Source organism: Elephantulus edwardii, unplaced genomic scaffold (assembly GCF_000299155.1).
Source record: "Elephantulus edwardii isolate Elephantulus edwardi_28Jun2011 unplaced genomic scaffold, EleEdw1.0 scaffold00055, whole genome shotgun sequence".
NCBI lineage: Eukaryota > Metazoa > Chordata > Mammalia > Macroscelidea > Macroscelididae > Elephantulus > Elephantulus edwardii.
Window position 1 is genome coordinate 6,137,275 of NW_006399805.1, and position 18,273 is coordinate 6,155,547.

An 18,273-nucleotide genomic window follows, 5' to 3' on the forward strand; every position below is an offset into this window, starting at 1 on the left:
CAGCCCTGCTGTACCTTAAACTGAACAGCTGCCACTTCTCCGTGTTTGCACCAAGCATACCTGTAATGGATGGCCTTTAGGTGACCATTTACTCTAAACCCTAGAAAAAGAGTTCATACTTTATTTATTTTTATTATTTTTATGTGTGTACTGTCAAATTGGATCTGACTGGAACAGGAGGCGATTGTTCCTCCTTCTTCAGTAGAGCATCTGGTGGATTTGAACCCCAGATTTCATACAGAGCCCAATGGTTAAGGGTTCGACTGTTGATGAAAAGGTCAGTGATTTGAATCCACTAGCTGCTCTGGTGAGAGATCAGCCTTAAACTTATCAGGCCACGTGTGAGTGCTGAAGCCGACGAAGTCTCCTCCTTGGTCCTTTCACTTTGTTTACATCTCTGGCTCCACCCTTGCCTCTAGCTCCCTGAACAAGACGCTGAAAACTCTCCTCTTTGCTGCCAGTCACAGGGCGAGTCTGGTGGGCGCCTCTGTTGGCTTTGGTGTTCCACAGCGTGGATGTAGCATTTATAAACTTTATCTTAATGCAAGACTTTTAAATTGTCGTTATTTTTTTATTATTGCTGTTGTTGCTCATATTACAAGCAGTGCTGCATGAAATAGTCCATTAGATGCCGATACAAGAGGATGGATTTCCATGTGAGGCAATTTGTATATTTTAATAGCCTTCTAAAAAGACTCGAGCAGTCCAGTCTCTCATCAGAAGCACACAGATACCTTTTTTGTACTGATGTGAGATTTTCACTGGATGAATCCCCAAAAGTTTAACTTCTTGACCAAAAGATGCATACTTAAAATATGGAGAAATGTTTTTTTTTAACAGAAAACTTGGATACATATTTATTGACAAGATTTGATAAATTTTAAATTATGTTGATATTTATGTACCAAAGGGGGAAAATATTTACAATCTTACATTACAGTATTACAGTATTCTCACATGGGGGCAATTTTGTACCTCCAAGGACTTGGCTAGGTTTGGAAACATTTTTGGTTTCTGTGTTATCACAACTGGAAGTTGTGGCAAGGGATGTTTTGATTGCATCTAAGGAGTAATCACTTAGCTGCAAAACCAGTTTTTCCTCCGAGTGTTTTCAGTTTTCTTCTGTTTTGTGCTGTTAGCCCAGGAGACCATGTGGGAGAGGCTGACGGCCCCCGAGGACGTGTTCAGCAAGCTGCAGCGGGAGAACATCGCCATCATTGAGAGCTACGGCGCGGCGCTCATGGAAGTGGTGTGCCGGGATGCCTGCGACGGCCACGAGATCGGACGGGTGCGTACGTGCGCACTGGCGCTGCTCACGTCTGGCTGGCAGAATGGTCCGGACTTTGAACCGGGAGGCGAGGCACTGAGAGGTGTTTTCGTCATCACATCACAGTGCATTTATCATCTCAGACTCAGGACTTCTATTTTGCTTCACCTATTTTCTTTAATTCAGCTCAGAATCTTAATTAGCACTTTCCATAGAATGCTCTTTTTCTAATCTTGAGGTTAGCCTTACACTGATAGGAGGAACAGAGACGCTGCTATTTCAGTCTATGCTTAAGAGAATGCTGGGTGAATAGCCTTCTACTGAACAGATCTCTCTCTGCCTTAATGTTCTCTGTGTGTGATAGAGGGAGAGAAAAAGGGAGAGGAGAATCTACATTTTCACTTCTTAACAGGATTGTGATGTGCTGGTAATTGTGCTGAAAAAAGAGAACTTTTTGCTAGCAGAAAACCACGTAGATCATGTTTTTGAAGATCTCTTAATGAAGGCAGATTTCTTAAAAGTGGAGTAAAGATAAACTATAATAAAGCCTCAGTTATATTAAAAATAAAGTTTTTTTTATACATAGGTAAAAGATCAGGAAGGAACAGACCAAAATTGAATTACTTATGTTTATCTGAAGATACACTTTTTCATATGCTTTTCCATGGTTTCTAAGTTTTATGTGAATAGCAAGTAAAAAATGATATATTTTTTAAATGATATTTTTTGTAGCAAATAATAACTGAACTCGCTAGAATATATTTAATGCTTTATTTTAACGTGTTAGGTGTGTTTCAGAAGTAGAACTTTACCCTTAAAGATTTGTTTTATGACAAAATCATGGTTTTACATACATGTTTTCAAATTCACACAAAAGCACAGTAAGGCAGTTTACCGGAAGCAACCTGCGTGGGTTGGCAGATTCCGAGTGCTTGCTGATGGCCAGCTGGCGGGCGGGCGGGCCAGGGTGACCGCTCCACGGCATGGAACTGAGTGTGCTCTTTCTGCAGATGCTGGCCCTGGCTCTCCTGGACCGCATCATCTCTGTGGACAAGCAGCAACAGTGGCTGCTGTACCTCTCCAACAGTGGCTATCTGAAGGTGCTCGTGGACAGCCTGATGGAAGATGACCACACGCTGCAGAGCCTGCTCACCCCACAGCCTCCCCTGCTAAAAGCCCTTTACACTTATGAATCCAAAATGGTAAGGGTCTGTCCTTATGGGGTAGTCATCACACGCTCGCAATGAATGTTCCCTGAGAGGCGGGGCACAGTGTGGCCCCTCCCGGCTAGCTCACAGGCTCTGTTTGTACATAGGCCCTGGGCCGGGGTCTCAGCACCAGTGACGTGGTATCTATAACTCCCTAGGCGTTCCTCACCCGAGTGGCCAAGATTCAGCAGGGCGCTCTGGAGCTGCTGAGGACTGGCGTGATTGTGCGGCTTGCCCAGTGCCAGGTTTACGACATGCGTCCAGAAACGGACCACCCGAGGTGAGTGTCCCCTGACGCTGCTGCTTGTGACATCTCCAGGAACGACACATTAGCTCTTTGATCTTCCTCATTTATTGGCCAGCTATCAGATGCATACCAAGCAATTGAAAGCACCATGGCTTGGGGCGTACACGCACACCTTAGTCATTAAAGTGGCATCCTTGCCCGTTAGCACTTTAAAATAGGTTTTTGACAGCAGATTTGCCCAGTGCAAAACTTTGACTTTTTGATTGCTGTGTCCACAAGTGTTTCTTACGGAGCCAAGGAAAATGAAATCAACTTCAGTTTTTTTCTCTATTTGCCATGGTGCAGCCAAAGTGCTTTTTGGAAGTAAGGATGGTGAAGCTTTGCCTCCCATACTTTGGACATGTTACTGGAAGGGGCTCCTCCTTGGAGAAGGTCATGATGCTGGGATGAGTGGAGGGTTGGTCAGGGAGAGGAAGACCCTCAGCCAGGTGGATTGACACGGTGACTGCTGCAGTGGGCTCTTGTGTGTCAGGAAGTTGAGGATGGCGCAGGGCAGAACAGAGTTCAGATCTTTAGTTCATAGGGTCCCTGTGAGTTGTACTGGACGCAGTGGCACCTATCAACAACAGCATTGTGATGTTGCACATTGGCTTGGCTGTATTTTGTTTTCTCTGTTGAAGTGTCGTCTGTACTGAATGCTCTTGCTGTAGTCTCTTTATTTCCTCTCTGCTTCTGGCCTCTTCTCAGCAGGCACCCATTCTGGTTTGTTTGTGTGTATGTGTTTTTTAAAGTGTTACAACAGATCGTAGTTTTATTAATAGTTTTCTGAAGTGATCCTAAATGCTAAGTAATATTACATACCAATTTCTACCTTTAAAAAAAATCTGGTTTTATTTTATGTAGTTGCCAGTGTAGCTTCATTTTGGGTTTGAGTACAGGAAAAGGAAGTTTAGGGAAACTAGCGTCTCTCTTTATCTCTCTCTAATCCATGGGGTCTGTGCCCCACGGGAACATTTAGAGTACAGTGAATCTCTTTCGGAAGTGTCAAGCCTTATTTTCACAACATGTAGATTTTCACAATTGAAATTTTAAAAATTCCAATGATTTTGTGTTTACTTGTGAAGCTATATAGTTAGGCAGAAATGCCTGTCTTTAGTAAAGGGCCAGTGTGTGAATGAGGTTGTTTAAGGAGCAACTGCAATGTGAGTGTGGCTGAGTGTGATTTCTCCCCATTTCATAAAGGGAACTGTCCCCATTAACAACATCCACAGCAGAAGAGACTTAGCTACAAGGTCAGACGTGCCATCTCCCATGTTCCTGTGCCTAGATCTACCAGTCATTGAGTCTGATACTCATTGTTGACTCACAGAATTTTTTCACAGTTGTGGGGTTTAAAGAATATCACCCATGTTCAGGCTTAGTCCAGCTGTCCCAAGCCAGATTAACAAGGTACAATTCCCCAATTAGTGAAACTCCAGGTTCCTTTCAGCAGCACAAATGCAAGATTGGTTTCCTTACCCAGCAAGCTTTGCCTCAGAGTAGTTACAAGTCAGCTTTTCCTTCAATCATCCAGCAAGCAAGTATGGTCTTTATCTCAGGGTTCCTTGGGTTACACCTTGCCACAGTCTCTTCATCCTCTTTCTGCCACCATCACCAGGGTATCTCAGTGTGGAAAGCTTGCTTTCTTCTATTGGTCACACGGCTGTTTTGCACAGCTGATTTGCAAGGCCATGTGTCCACAGATAAGGTAACTGGAGACCAAGCTCTTTCAATGGGGGCAAACACAATGGCCAGAAAAGCCAATTTTTAGGGATTCTGACTCTGTAGAGGTGCTGAGAACTGCGTGTCTCCACATCTCCATTGGTGGGCTGTGATTGGTCTGCCTTGCAGATGGAAGTAGTCTATAACATGGACTGTCCTAACTCTCATATTGTTGATCTCTTTGCTGGTTGTGATGCATCAAGAATGTTTGGCATGAGAGACCCCCCGATGTTCATCCCCACCCCAGCGGACCGGTATCAGCAGATCCTCCTTCCCGCCCTCCAGCTGTGCCAGGTCATCCTGACGTCGAGCATGGCCCAGCACCTGCAGGCAGCTGGCCAGGTAAGGGGCCTGGGTGTGGAGATTGTTTAGATGCAGAAGGTTCTGTGAACGTAGCCTTGTCCTACCTTTGGGCAGAGCTGGGCATAGAAAGCGAGAGCACAGAAGGCCGTTGTAGTTGGCTCCCCAGGGCATGGGTCTGCTTTTGTAGTCTTGCTTGAATGAGGCCCTGTAGCAAATGAATAGGAGAGTGAGATGGGAAGCAAGAGCGCTAATTTTGTTCTTCTGCAAGAGGACCCACTCACTCGGACAGGGACCAGTGGCTTCTAGAGTGAGAGTCGGTGGTGCTGAGAATTGGCTGCTGTGTTGTGCTCAGCCTTGCTGAAAATTATGGTAACTCCACATTTATTTGTAATATTGGAGTGGAGTATTTTAAGTGAATTATCTAGCAACCAAAGGGTTTTTTTTCCCTTAGAAACACCAATAGTTAATGTTTATTGGTTTTTAGTGATAACTAAAATTACGTTCTATCTTTCTCGGCTTCTTGAAACTGCTGCTGTGCAGCTTAGCCTTTCTCGGACTCAGCCAGGCTCATCACCTGGATCTTACCACCCTCTGCTGTATTTCTCTAACCACTGAGATTCCCTTTCTCAGGGGCCTCAGGAATGATCAGACCTGGGAAGATGATGGTTTGGTCTGCTGGGCTGACTACCAGCCCTGGACTGAGCTCACAGTTAGAATGCAGCTGCTTTCTCAGCACCTTCCTTTGTGCGAGTTAGAGTAACAAGGTTCTGCTTCTGTCACAGGAGGCCTGTAAGTTACTGTAAGCCTCCTGGACTTTCCTTCTCTTGCCGTTTATAGACAAGGAGTTTATTTTGTAGAACTGGGTTGCAGTGATAACAGACATAGATTCTCTGACACCAGTCATTTATTGATGGCTACAGAAGCACCCAAGCAGTTTCTTATAAAAACAAAAACCAAAGAGATTGCTTACTCCCGGCCTAACAGTTAAGAACTGAGGTCAAGAGTCTGTGTTAAAATAATTAACAGAGACTTCCTTCCCATGGGATCCAGGTTCTCTCCCTGCTTGGGCTCAGTTTCTGGCTCTCAGGCGAGTACACTCTCATTGGTTAGACAGGCATACATGGAGGGATCACTGGATGCTGCAGGGTACCCTGTTACAGGCCGGGGGAAAGAAGCAGAATTTGAAAGGCAGGATTTTATCAGCTCCTCTGGGTTCACCATGTCAAAAGGAGAATTAGACTTAAACTTCATGGTGACTATTCTGTTTCATATAGCAACTTCTTGGATTCGGCAGTCCTTTTTATGCCCATTCATTTTAAATTCTTACTCTTCTGGACAAAGGTGCAAAGCCGCTGAGTGGGGCTGGACAGTAGCTCTCACATAGTGACCCTAAGTTAGACTGTCCCTTCTGTGGTGTCCCCTCAGTGTGCTGCTTTGTAACCTTGGAAATACTGCCTGTCTTAAGATGAGTAATGAATCTCAGTGAGATGTTCGTTTCTTGGAGAAATAAATGTGTAACTGCAAAGATGGTAGGTATTTGATCTCAGTTTTTGCTCTGCTGCATGTGTCTGTCTTCTCCACTTCCCACCTGACAGGTGCTGCAGTTCCTCATTTCGCATTCGGACACCATCCAGGCAATCCTGCGCTGTCAGGACGTGAGTGCCGGCTCTTTGCAGGAGCTGGCTCTGCTCACCGGGATCATCAGCAAAGCAGCCCTGCCTGGTGAGTGGGTGATGTGGGGATGATGCTAGGAAATCCTCCCAGACTGGAGTTCACTCACCAACAGCCCGCCCACTGCTGGCAAGTCGGATCCAAGCCATAATGACCCCAGGGTCAGAGTTCAGCTGTCCACAGGATTTCTCAGGCCGTAATCTTTCTAGGAAACAACTGCCTATCTTTTTCTGTAGAATGGCCGGTGGGTTCCGACTAAGACCTTTATGTTAGCCCTTGAGCACTTAACCAGAGAACCACCAAGGATACAAGAATAATATGTTTGTTATTTTGCAGCTGCATATGATTTATATGAAATTGAGGATTTTAATATAACTAAATGTCTTTTTTTAAAAAAAAAACAACCAACCAACCCAGTAAGTTTATCTTATTAAGAAGGATGATAGTTGTTATAAAAATATTGAAGTATGTTTTGTTAAGCAGCTTTTCAAACACTGCTGTGTGTGTATGTCCATATCAACAGTAGCCAAGGTGAAACCGGTGTGTACAGAATTCCAGGTGTTTCTTGACTCTAAAAGAGGGAGCTAAGTCCTAAAAAGATCACTGTGGGTGAAAAAGAATACCATAAATACATTTACGGTGGTTTGGTCATTATAAGAAAGGTGTTTTGTTCTATTTTTCCTCCCATATAACCTTTTCACTGTGTCCGTTTTTAATAGAATCCAGAAACTTACCTGAGAGATGGATTAATTCATTATACATCCTCTTCACCCTCAGATTGGTGTTTTTGTTAAGTGCCATATTGTCGTAGATGACTGGTAGCAACCCTGTGAACGAAAGACCTGAACACTTGTATAACTTTCATCGTTTCTCTGTGTTCATAGGGTTTCTGGAGGAAAGCCATTTTGGAAGTGGATGCCACTTCTGCTTCTAGGCTTGTTTTAATAGGGGAACTCCACAAAACACTGTCCACCACGGGTGACCGTTATCACCTTTGGCACATCATTGTCACAGTGTTTAGTATCACGGCAACCACAGGTTACCTCTGTACAGCAAATGGACAGACCACTTAGAAGAATGTTTGACCAAAAACAACTAAAACCAGGCCTGAGGGCCGCAGATTAAAATCAGTCACCTTTGGCTTGGTAGTGTCACTTTCTGTTCACTAAGCCAACCACCTTCAGATTATGTTGCTGATATTATTTGTCAGAGTTCTGTTCACCGTAATACCCTCAGTTCTTTAGTTTTTGTCTGCACGGATTTGCTGCAATCACCAATTCTTTTTATCTTCTTTTATTGTTAGAAACAGACACAGTAATATGACTCTGCATCAGATATTGTGCACGTAATTTAGTAACACTCAATCCTCTGAGTGCCAGTCATTCCCATCCTCTGTTCTGAGTTGTTTTTTTCTCATCAGTGACAGCTCCCTGCTTCCTAAAGTGCTTACTTCATCTTGCAGTTCTTAGAAGAGCATATTGCTCAAGGCAGACTAGTCAAAAGTACAGTTCAATTTTAAGATGACTCTAGGGGATATTTTTGGTTTATCTCAAGGCAGTAGTTTCAGGGTTCATTCACTCTGTGGCTCCAGAATTTCTACCTTTTACAAGAATTGACATTCCGTAAGCTCCTCTTCTGACCGTCCTGCCTGTGTAGTTCTGGGAGAACAGAGACTGTTTGCCGGGCTTTGGGTGGCGCAGCGCCATGACCTGGGGGGCAGAGCAGAAGGATGAGGCACGTTATTAGGCGGTGAGCTGGGCTGTGTCCTGGAGCCATGGCCTGAATGTTAAACCACGGGGCCAAACCCTGCCATGGGGCCAACCCCCCGAGATGTTCGGTTCTGCCAGCAGGGAGCTCTGGCGTTTCAGTCTGTGGTGAATGGGAATTTGTTCTCAGGCGAACAGTAGTTTCTCTAAGGGAGGAAGTCAGATGGTACTAGACGCTATTAGAGTTGTTGAAAAAGAAAAAGAAAATGGAATTTTTTTAAATGTTTTCTTTCCTAAACTCTTTAATAAGAAAAATTTATTGCTAAGTTTAAGACAATTTCACTTTAATGATTATATATAAAAATTGGATTTTTCTTAAAAACTTACATACTTTTTAAAATCATTACTTCAGTAGTGTTGATTTCTGGTTGCATATGAATGACTGTGGATGTGCTGATACTAATTAGTATCTATAAAGACACTTAGAATCGTTGTAAGATCATATTTCTCAAAACCTCTAAATGGTAAGGTGCTGCCTGCTTATCCTTTGACGAGTATAAATAGGGAATATTGATAGGCTGCTGTAATATTATTAAATAGTAATTCATAGATAAGAATTTTAATAGGCTGCTTTCTCTGGTTTTGATGGTTTTATTTTGGTTTTCCTCCCCTTTATTGTGTTGATTGCATTACACCCAAGCGCATGTTTAATTTGACAGGTATCTTAAGGGAACTTGACGTTGATGTGAATGAAGGGTCTCTAATGGAGCTGCAGGGACATATTGGACGATTCCAGGTAAGCGGTACTCCTTTCTTTAGGGGCCAGTTTTGCTCCAACTTACCAACGTTCTTTGGGAAGTGTTCTTTGCTGATACATCTCAGGAATATCTATAGATAACATGTAAAATAAATAAGATTGCATTTTCCATATATTGTTGTGGTGTAAGGTAGTGTTTGAAGCTGACTCTCTAGCAGGTTTTCAGAAGCATTGTGTGGGAATTGATTGCCCATTTTCTCTCGCAGAGCATATGGTGGATTTGAACCATCTACCTTTGCGTTGGCTGCACAATTTCTTACCACTAGGCCACCATATCTAGATAAATAAGTAGTGAATAGGTCTGTATCTTTTCTGTAATTTGTATTTTCAGCAAGTTCTGAACACCTTGTCTTTAATAGCAACAATCCCGTTTTAAAATAGGCTTTTTGTTCTCCCCTCTGCTCTGCATGCTTGCTCTAAGAGTTTGTATCTCTGCGACACTGTAACAATTGTTACAAAGTGCGGAATTCCTACAACTTCCTTGCCTTTCTGTCCACACCCCTGTGGCTTCTCTCAGATGGTTTCTAGATTCTTCGATGCCTCTTTATGGCATCATTTTTCCGTTACAGCTGGTATAACTTCTGTGTTGACCTTCCGCGTGGCTCTCGAAGCCGCTGTAACTGAGGGCCCTCACTGTGGAGTGAGTGGTGCACCATCAGATACCCCCTCCTTTTGCTTTGATGCAGAGAATTCTTTGGCAGACATTCAGCTTTTATTTGGGACTAATTGTTAAACTTTAGTTTCTTTTAATGAGCCGACTGCCAGTCAAATATATATATGCATAAAGGTGAATTTTAATAATGCAGGCTTTAGTTGACTTACTTAAGACATCTAACCCTTTAACACTTACTTATCCCCCCCTTGCCAGTTGGGTTTTTGTTTTGAGCTGCCCACAAGGGCAGGCCACTCATTTTAAACCCTCAGCTAGAAAGCAGCGCCTGTCTTTCTCTTTCTCAGCGTCAGTGCCTGGGGCTGCTCAGTCGCTTTGGCGGCTCCGACAGACTGCGCCAGTTTAAATTTCAAGATGAAAATGTGGACGGTGACCGTGTGAGCAAGAAGGATGAACTTGAACTGTCTATGAAACAGGTATGGGGCAGGGGGTCTTGAAGAACATTTCCCCCTTTGAAATATTTCATTTAAAAAATGACTAAACAGTATGAGTGATTTTAGAAATTGACCTCTAACATTGCCCCCTTCAAGTTGGGGTCTCCCTGGCGTTAGGCATTTGCGGGCTGACGCTGAGTTCCTGTGCTCTCTTGTCGTAGATCTGTGCCAATGTCGTCGAGTACTGCCAGGCCCTCATCCTGCAGGGCTCGCCCACCTTCCAGCATACCGTGTGCCTCTTCACCCCCAGCCTCTCCGAGACCATCAACTGGGACGGGCCGCGCCAAGGTGAGCCTCGCCCCCTGATTCTCAGGACCAGCTGTGAGTCTGGGGCACCATGAAGGGGGGTGGTAGGAAGGAGGCCCCTGCAGGTCTCCCTACAGTATTCAAGGTGGTGTGGCCATTCGACCACCTTGAACTTGAAATTATGGACCTCTTTCTCAAGGCAGCACTGGTGTCCTAATGGCAGAGAGTTGCACTGCCAATTCAAAGGCAAGAGGTTCAAATCCACAGAGAAAGATGGGCCATCTCTTCCTGTGTGATTTAACCTCAAAAACCTACTGGAGGGGTGACTATGAGTCAATTCCAACTCAGTGGCAGTTAGTTTTTAGTTTTGAATTTCTTGAATCTTGGAGTTATCCTTGTGTCTTGGGGAAGAATTCATCAAACTGAGACTTGACTAGTGAATGAGGCCCTGGGACTAAACCTGGAGGGTGGTGTTGGAGGGGCCCATCTGGGGAAAGAAGCCCCCAGACATGGTGTATGTATGCAGTAGTTTGTGCTTGTGTGTTTGTGGGTCGGGGCAGAGGTACAGTTTAAAACACTCAGTATAGGGCCAGTGCTGCTCATGTCTGCTGGCCACGCGTCCTGTTCACGCATGGTCCCAGCCTCCACGCGTCCTGTTCTCTCGTGGTCCCCAGCCTTATGTCTGCACCTGATTATAGGAATGCCTCACCTCTCCTTTGAACCGTGAATAGTACTTACGAGTAGTCTTGGCTTGGTCAGCTCGTGGACACCTCGTGCTTCCAGGCAGGCTATTTGAAAGTTGTAGAAACCGACTGTAACACAGCCCTATTTGAAACCCTCCACTCCCTTAGACTCCCAGGTTCCGGTGGTCCCGCACTGGCGGCTCCCAGGCTTGGGCATCGTTGTCTACCTGCTGAAGCAGAGCGCCAGGGATTTCCTCAGCTACTACGACAGCCATCGGCGCAGCGTCAGCAAGCTGCAGAGCGTGGAGCAGCTGCCCCCAGACGAGATCAAAGAGGTATGGCCGCCGCGGGCCTCGGACGTGCTTCGAGACTCTTACTAGTAGGGCCCAGGGCTGGCCTCGGCCTCGGAAGTAGAGACGATTTGTGCAGTGTGACTGGAAGAGCGGGTACCATTCTCGGCAACTGGGAGGAGGGTCCTGCACCCACCTCCCCAGGAGAGAGCTTTCAATGGAAGCACAGGGCACACGTTCCAGAAGATTGTCCAGGGAAAGACAGGTGTCCTTGGAGCACTGAGGCTTGGCAGTTAGACTTGAAGACCCTGAAATGTATGCAGTGAGGTTGTTTCCTTTCAGCTGAGCTCGTAACACTCAGCTGTGTTTCAGTCTTGGCTTCTGCGCTGGATCCTGCCTCAGGAAATTTCTCAGCGCCTTCACTGGATCGTGTCCACCCAGGGAATTTCTCAAACAAACCAGGCACCACTGCCTCCTACAGCAACCAGGAAGTGTTCCCAGGGACTTGAACCTGAGGTGCTGTCACAAGGCTCACGTCAGGGTGGCCTTCCTCCTTTCCACTTGTCACAGCACAACCCTTGGACACTGTGGCCCAGTCACTAAGGCAGTGCTGTGTCCTGTGGAAGCCTGTTATTTTCTTTTTTAAAATTTTTTTGTGTGTGTATGTGTGTACTGTCAAATCGGATCTGACTGGTACAGAAGGAGATTGTCCCTCCTTCTCCAGCAGAGCAGTTGGTGAATTCAAACTGCTCACCTCTGGGATTACAGTGCAGCTTCTTGCCACTAGGCTACTAGAGCTCGCCTTTTTTTCCCCTTTCTTTTCTTGTTTGTTTTTTTAGTGCCCTGTGGCCTGGGTACTGATCTGATCTGCCAGTCCTGCTTCATAGCAAGTTTTCTGTGTAACCTCACTCTCCAGGGAGCAGGCGAGGCTCCCTCCTGGCCACTTAGTGGTCACATATCACACTTACTGAGGACTTATAGCCCGCATGCTGGGCCTGACCCAGGCTTTGATGCCACTCCCTTGTCTCAGGTGGGGAAACTGAGGCACAGTGAGCAGCTAGTGGGCACACCAGGTGAGGTAGTAGCTGCTGACAGGAAGCAGGGCACCCTCTACACGTGTGCCTGCGGCTTCCAGTCTGTCCTTTTGTTTAATTTGACAGGAAGCCAAGCTGGGAGCCATGTAGACAGATCGGAGATGCCGGTCTCAGGGGTGTGGCTTTCAGAGGGAGCAGAAGAACGCTCGTTTATGAATTCACCCTGCTTACTTTTCGCCTCTTCTGCACTTGATCACGTCTTAGCTTAGATCCCCAGCCCGCCTGCCTGGTGCCTTCACGGTCTGTGTGGTTCCTCCAGCACCGTCACAGCGACCTGCTCACATCTGCTTTTGTGGAGTTTCTGCTGCAGCCTGTGCCTTTCCTGACAGTGCCCGTGTTTTTTCTCCTAGTTGTGCCAGTCTGCGATGCCTGCTGGAGTTGATAAAATCTCCACTGCCCAGAAATATGTTCTAGCCAGACGGTGTTTGGTGAAGTTGATCAACAACCGCGCAAAACTCCTTTCTCTGTGTTCCTGTATCCTTTTGGGGACGAGCAGGGTGTGGGTTCTGGGCCAAGGGGTCGTAGTGAAGGGCCTGCTTACTTATTCTCTTGTTTCAGCACCAAAACCATAATAGTTAGAGCTTTGGGGTTTCCCCCTCTCCCTACACCCAGTTATTGCCTTACACATTTTTTTTTAAATATACTTTTTGTATGTGTACCGTCAAACTGGATCTGACTGGTACAGGAGGAGATTGCCTCTCCTTCTCCAGCAGAGCATCTGGTGGATTCAAACTGCATACCTCTGGGATTGCAGTGCAGCTTCTTGCCACTAGGCCACCAAAGCTCCCTTGCCTTACACATTTCCTGACTGAAAGTTCTCCATACCTTTCGTTCTGTTAGAGTAGCTGGGAATACATCGTAGGAGCTTGGCTGCTAACCAGGAGGTTGGTGGTTTGAATCCACGAGCTCCTCTGTGAGAGGATGAGGCCGTCTGCTCCTGTTCCAGTTACAGCATTGGAAGCTGTGGGGCAGTTGTACTCCACCCTACAGGGTCATGTGAGCTGAAATGGAATCAGTTGCAGTGGGTTTGACTTTGGTTATGTCATGCTGGTAACGTCGAGGGTCAGTGAAAATCAGGAAGACCCTCCTAGGGGTGGCTTGACACAGTAGTAGCCGCAGTGGGTTCAGGCATGGCTGTGAGTCGGAGGAGCAGGGCTTTTTTTCTCGTATGTGGAGGGTCACTGTGAATGTGAACCTCTCAGCAACACTGCCACAGCAGTAACCTGTATTCTCCGCTGCGCAGTGGAGGAGGGCCCTGGAATCTGATGGTCCGCTGCCCAGTCATCCCCTTTCCTCCTCGGCAGCTGTTTACGGAGGCTCCTCCTTGGGATGCCCCACTTGTGGAGGTGTGTGCACCACACCAGGGAGGGGGGCAGTCTCTTTTTTCTTCCTCAAACCTCCTGGAGAAATCAGCGATGAGGTCATTTTCTTTAACTCGAGCACGTGTACAGTCATCATAGAGACTTGCCTGTTCATTTTGTGGCGCCACCTGGAGTACTACCTGCTGCATTGCACGCCCACCGACTCCCAGGACACCCTGTTTGCCTCCAGGACCTTGGTGAGAAGCAGACGGCTACAGGGTAAGCTGGATTCCGGGAGCTTGTGAGCACCTGGGTCTGTGGTTCTGGTGTTTGGAAACACTCGTTCCCCTTGTATTCACTGTATGTTCCCTGGTCCCCGAGAGTGGGTACCCAGAGCACTCACTCTGCATGTGGGATGTGGTACTGAACACTGCTTCTTAGAGGCCATTCATGGCGTCTTCAGGGAAGGGCTAAGCCTGCCCAGAGCCTCTGGTCACAGGTATTGGTCCTGAAGAAGGGCACAGGTCACCCTGGACCTCAGTTCTCACTGCTGGAATCCATGCAGTTTATGGGTGGGAGAAGCCAAACTGGAGACCTGGGACTCAGACCAGTGACAGGTTGTCCAGGACATCAGCCCACTGTTGGTTGACTCTTGTCTTTACTTGACACTGGTCTGTTCCATAAGGATTGTAGCCTTGTGACCCTGGGCGCTGTCCTGCTCTGCCCACTGGCTCTCTCTGAGCCAAGCTCGCTTGGTACCACCGGTGTCGTTTGTCTGACTGCTCATTGCCGCCAGCTTCTCTCACTCTGTCCGAGAACAGATGCTGGCAAAGCTGCTGTGACTGTGTCTTTTCTCTCTAGATCCCTTTGCCTCAGACAGTGGCCTGGATTTCAGAAGTGGGATGACTGTTGTGAGCCAACACGATATAGACCAGGTGAGGGGTGTGTCCTGACCTAGGCCAGGGGAAGGCCTCAGTTTGGCTTTGGTTTTCTTTAAAGTCAAAGAGCCTGATTGTTGGTCATGGTTAATAGCTGTCAGGGTTCACATCTGGTTTGACCACCAAATAGCTGTGTGACTTGGAGCAACTTAACTTCCGCACCTCCATGTCCTCTAAAGAGATGGGAATTAATGGAGTCTGTGGCGGATTTGTCAGACTTTCTGGAGTTTGCTGGATGCACGCCTCCTACAGTGATGCTTCCAAAACAGGAAATGGCCAGCGTTATTATCTGGAAATGCCACTTCCTACCCAAGACAGCAGAGGTCCTGCTTTGTGGGTTTTTTTTCTTTTGATTAACTAGAATTTCCAGGCACAAAGTATCACTCAGCACGTGGTTTTCAGGACGTCAGTCATTGGTGAAATTGTGAGCATCCTTCACTGTTCCACTCCAGAGACATGGTGGGCACTGTGCAAGGGCTTCCCTGTGCACCTCCTAGTCTTCCGATCAATCCTGCTTGTGAAGGAAGAGCATCCCCCAGACAGGGAGAAATAAAAGCATCCTATTCAGCTCGTAGCTAAGTCTTGTTCTTAACCAAGTGCAGAGAGTTTCCCCGGATATGATGGAGGAACAGTCTGCTGTGAGGCTGTTACTGATTGTAACACTGAAGTGGTCTCCACCCAGCTCAGAGCTGCATGGGCCCCACTCCTCAGCCCGTCCCTCAGTGCTGGGCTCCTGTAAAGCTAGTGCCAAGTGGAGTCGGGCAGAATTCTTTAGAGAATGGGCCAACCAGAACACGGGGAATGTTCAGTAAGTTCACGTGGAATGAAGGCTTCCTCAGACTTGTCTGCCGTGCAGTTAGGGGTAAAGTGCAGGACTAGCAATAATTTCACAAAAGAATCTGCCTTGATTTTAATGCAAGATTGAAGGCAGGGAGATTCATCTCACATTTACTAACTTCTTTGTTTCTAAATAATATCAGAAACTATTTGTGCCTTTCAAAGTACATGAGAACGCTTAAGAACATACCAGGATATGCCCCTGGTTTACATTTCTGCAAAGGAAAGCATGCTTAAAAATTGCAGAATGTGAGTGTTAATTTGGTATCTGAGTAAGAATTACATCATAAAACTTCAAAGGTCATTTAAATAGTAAGAGAGTTAAAGAAACATTCGAGACAGCATTTCCAGTAATTGTCACTTGTGTTGCCTCCAGCTTCAAGCTGATGCCGTCCATGCATTTGGAGAATCACTACAGAAGAAACTTCTGGACATTGAAGGACTGTATTCAAAGGTGCGGTCTCACTACAGTTTTATCCAAGCCCTGGTCAGACGGATCCACGGCCTGCTGAGGGGAGCACGGAGCTGAGTGCCGGCTCCAGCCCCGCTGGGAAGAGTGTCCTCCTTTTTATAGATATAGCCTGTTTCTAAATTATGACCAAAAAAATATTTTGTATTTCTTCCTTTATATATGGACATCTTTTCTGTAAACTTTCTTTGCCTGGTGCCATCATCACTAATAGAGAATAAATTTTTTTTTTAAAAAAAAGGTATGAAATTTTATCTAGAAAACAGTGCACATGATTGGTGATCCGGCAGGTTCACCGTCCTGAGTGGTGGTTTCCCCAGGGGTGTGTTAAGGTGTCATTAAAGGCACGTTCTGGGAACGCCCCGGCTTCTCCTGGTGCCCCTTTGCTGCAATCTTAGCATATGCAGGACCTGGACCTCGCTCCACCTGGTGCCTTCCTCATCCTCTCTCACTCGAGCGCACTCTTCGAATCACTGTGTCAGTCCGTCTCTTTGAGGGTCCTTCGCTGACCTTCTACCTTTCCAAGTATGATATCCTTTTTCAAGGACCGGTCACTCCTAACAACACGTGAGATCAAGTTGCCCTTTCCATGCCCCCAAGAAGGGCCCTGGCTGTCCTTTTCCAAGACGTATTTGTTTGCCCTATTGGCAATCCAAAGTCATTGATTCTTCTTTTATCCTTATTCATTGTCCCACTTTCAGCTGCATAGCAAGTAACTGAAAAGATCATGGTTTAGAACAGGTGCACCTTAGTCTTAAGCACGTACAGTTTAGTTTAAACTGACATTATTGCACTTTGGAGAGGTCCCTAACAGCACTTTCCCAGTGCAGTATGTTTTTTGATTTCCTGGTTGCTAGTACCAAGGGTTTTGATTGTTGATCCAAGCAAGATGAAATCGTTAACAATTTCTGTGTTTTTTCCATTTACCATGATGCTGCCTATTGGCCTATGGTGAGGGTTTTTGTTTTCTTGACGTTGAGATGTAACCCGTATTTGAGGGCTCAACATTTATTGTTGAGCTTTGACTCTACTGAAGGCTTTTTGATCCTCTGCAGCAGATGTTCCATATCCTTTTCAGCTGGTGTTTTAAACATTATTTTCAATGTTCAAAGTGAGTCGATGTGGCTGTGGAGTTGGGGCCACGTGAACACGAAACTGTCCTGTCACAACGGCACATGCACAGCAACCTCCTCAGTTTTGGTGAGGAAGGTTGTGTCATCTGCATAATGCAGGTTGTTGATGAATCTTCCTCCAGTCCTGAGGGCACCTCTGCGTTGTAGGTGTGCGTGCTGCGGTGGTTGTGGAGGAGAGGAGGCTCACTGACCACAGGGAACCAGTCCAACCAGTGTTGGCGCAGGCTGGCAAGGGAGGCCGGGTTCCAGAGGAATTGAGTTAGCGCGCGGGAGCGGGACAGGCAGGCACCATGCAGGGCCCGGACTCGTCCCTCTCCGGAGGCGCTGGTCCCGCGGACTTTTCAACCCAGCGCGCTCGGCGGAGCCCGCGCAGGCCATCTTAGTGACCCCCTGGGCTGCCCTTCCGGCGGGGCGAGGGGCTGGGCCCGGCCCAGGTGTGAACCCTGGTGCTGGACGCGGAGCACGGAACGCGCCAAGCTGCTCAGGAGGATGGACCCGATGACCCGCTGCCAGCCCCGGACCCCGAGACAGCAGCGCAGCCAGCACAGCGTGTTCTCGCGCTCTACCACCGAGATCTGCATGCCTAGAACGGACTTCCGGGGCGGAGCCTGGCGCGGCGTGGGCGGGGCCTGTGGAAGCGAGACCGGGGTCTAGCGGGGAGGGGCGGGGGTCTAGCAGATGGGGGCGGGGCTGATGTGTTGTGGGCGGGGCCGTCGGGAAGGTGATGGGGTCTGACAGGAAGGGGCGTGCCCTGCGTGGGCGACGTGACCCGGAAGTCGACGGCGGGTTCCGCCCCGCGCTTCGGGGAGGCTGGCTGGGATCGGCCTGGCAGCGGCTGTGGGTCCTGTCGCTTCCTCACCCTCCCCACCGACATCATGCTCCAGTTCCTGGTGAGTGGAGCTGCCGAGGCGCAGGCGGACCGTCCCGGGCGCGAGGCCGGGGGTTGTCGCGGTACCCGGAGCCGGCCTGGAACCCCTGGCTGCGGGGCTTTGTTCCTGCCTCTCCCCGAATTTTCCACCAGCCGCTCAAGTCCGCGACCTGGGAGGTGTCGGCGCCGCGTCCGCCGTTAAAGCCCTGCTGTGAGCTGGGCGCGCGGGCGTCTTCTCGCCGGGGCCCCGTCCTCGCTGACTCCCCGTGTCCTCGCTGACCCCCGTGTCCACGTTGACCCCCCATGACCCCCCGCTGACTCCCCGTGTCC

General features: G+C 47.6%; 1 protein-coding gene across 1 annotated transcript in view; it reads left to right on the top strand.

Annotated features, from left to right (window-relative positions):
• The window catches only part of NUP205 (nucleoporin 205kDa), a 71,477-nt gene extending 55,475 nt beyond the window's left edge, over positions 1 to 16,002 (top strand). Inside the window, exons 31-43 of the mRNA XM_006887147.1 lie at positions 1,140 to 1,288; positions 2,278 to 2,469; positions 2,634 to 2,755; positions 4,687 to 4,825; positions 6,382 to 6,508; positions 8,883 to 8,959; positions 9,938 to 10,066; positions 10,246 to 10,372; positions 11,182 to 11,348; positions 12,748 to 12,871; positions 13,849 to 13,977; positions 14,560 to 14,633; positions 15,850 to 16,002. Coding sequence (XP_006887209.1) covers positions 1,140 to 1,288; positions 2,278 to 2,469; positions 2,634 to 2,755; positions 4,687 to 4,825; positions 6,382 to 6,508; positions 8,883 to 8,959; positions 9,938 to 10,066; positions 10,246 to 10,372; positions 11,182 to 11,348; positions 12,748 to 12,871; positions 13,849 to 13,977; positions 14,560 to 14,633; positions 15,850 to 16,002 — 1,709 coding nt within the window. The remainder of the gene's footprint in view (positions 1 to 1,139; positions 1,289 to 2,277; positions 2,470 to 2,633; positions 2,756 to 4,686; positions 4,826 to 6,381; positions 6,509 to 8,882; positions 8,960 to 9,937; positions 10,067 to 10,245; positions 10,373 to 11,181; positions 11,349 to 12,747; positions 12,872 to 13,848; positions 13,978 to 14,559; positions 14,634 to 15,849) is intronic.
• The last annotated feature ends 2,271 nt before the right edge of the window (positions 16,003 to 18,273 follow it).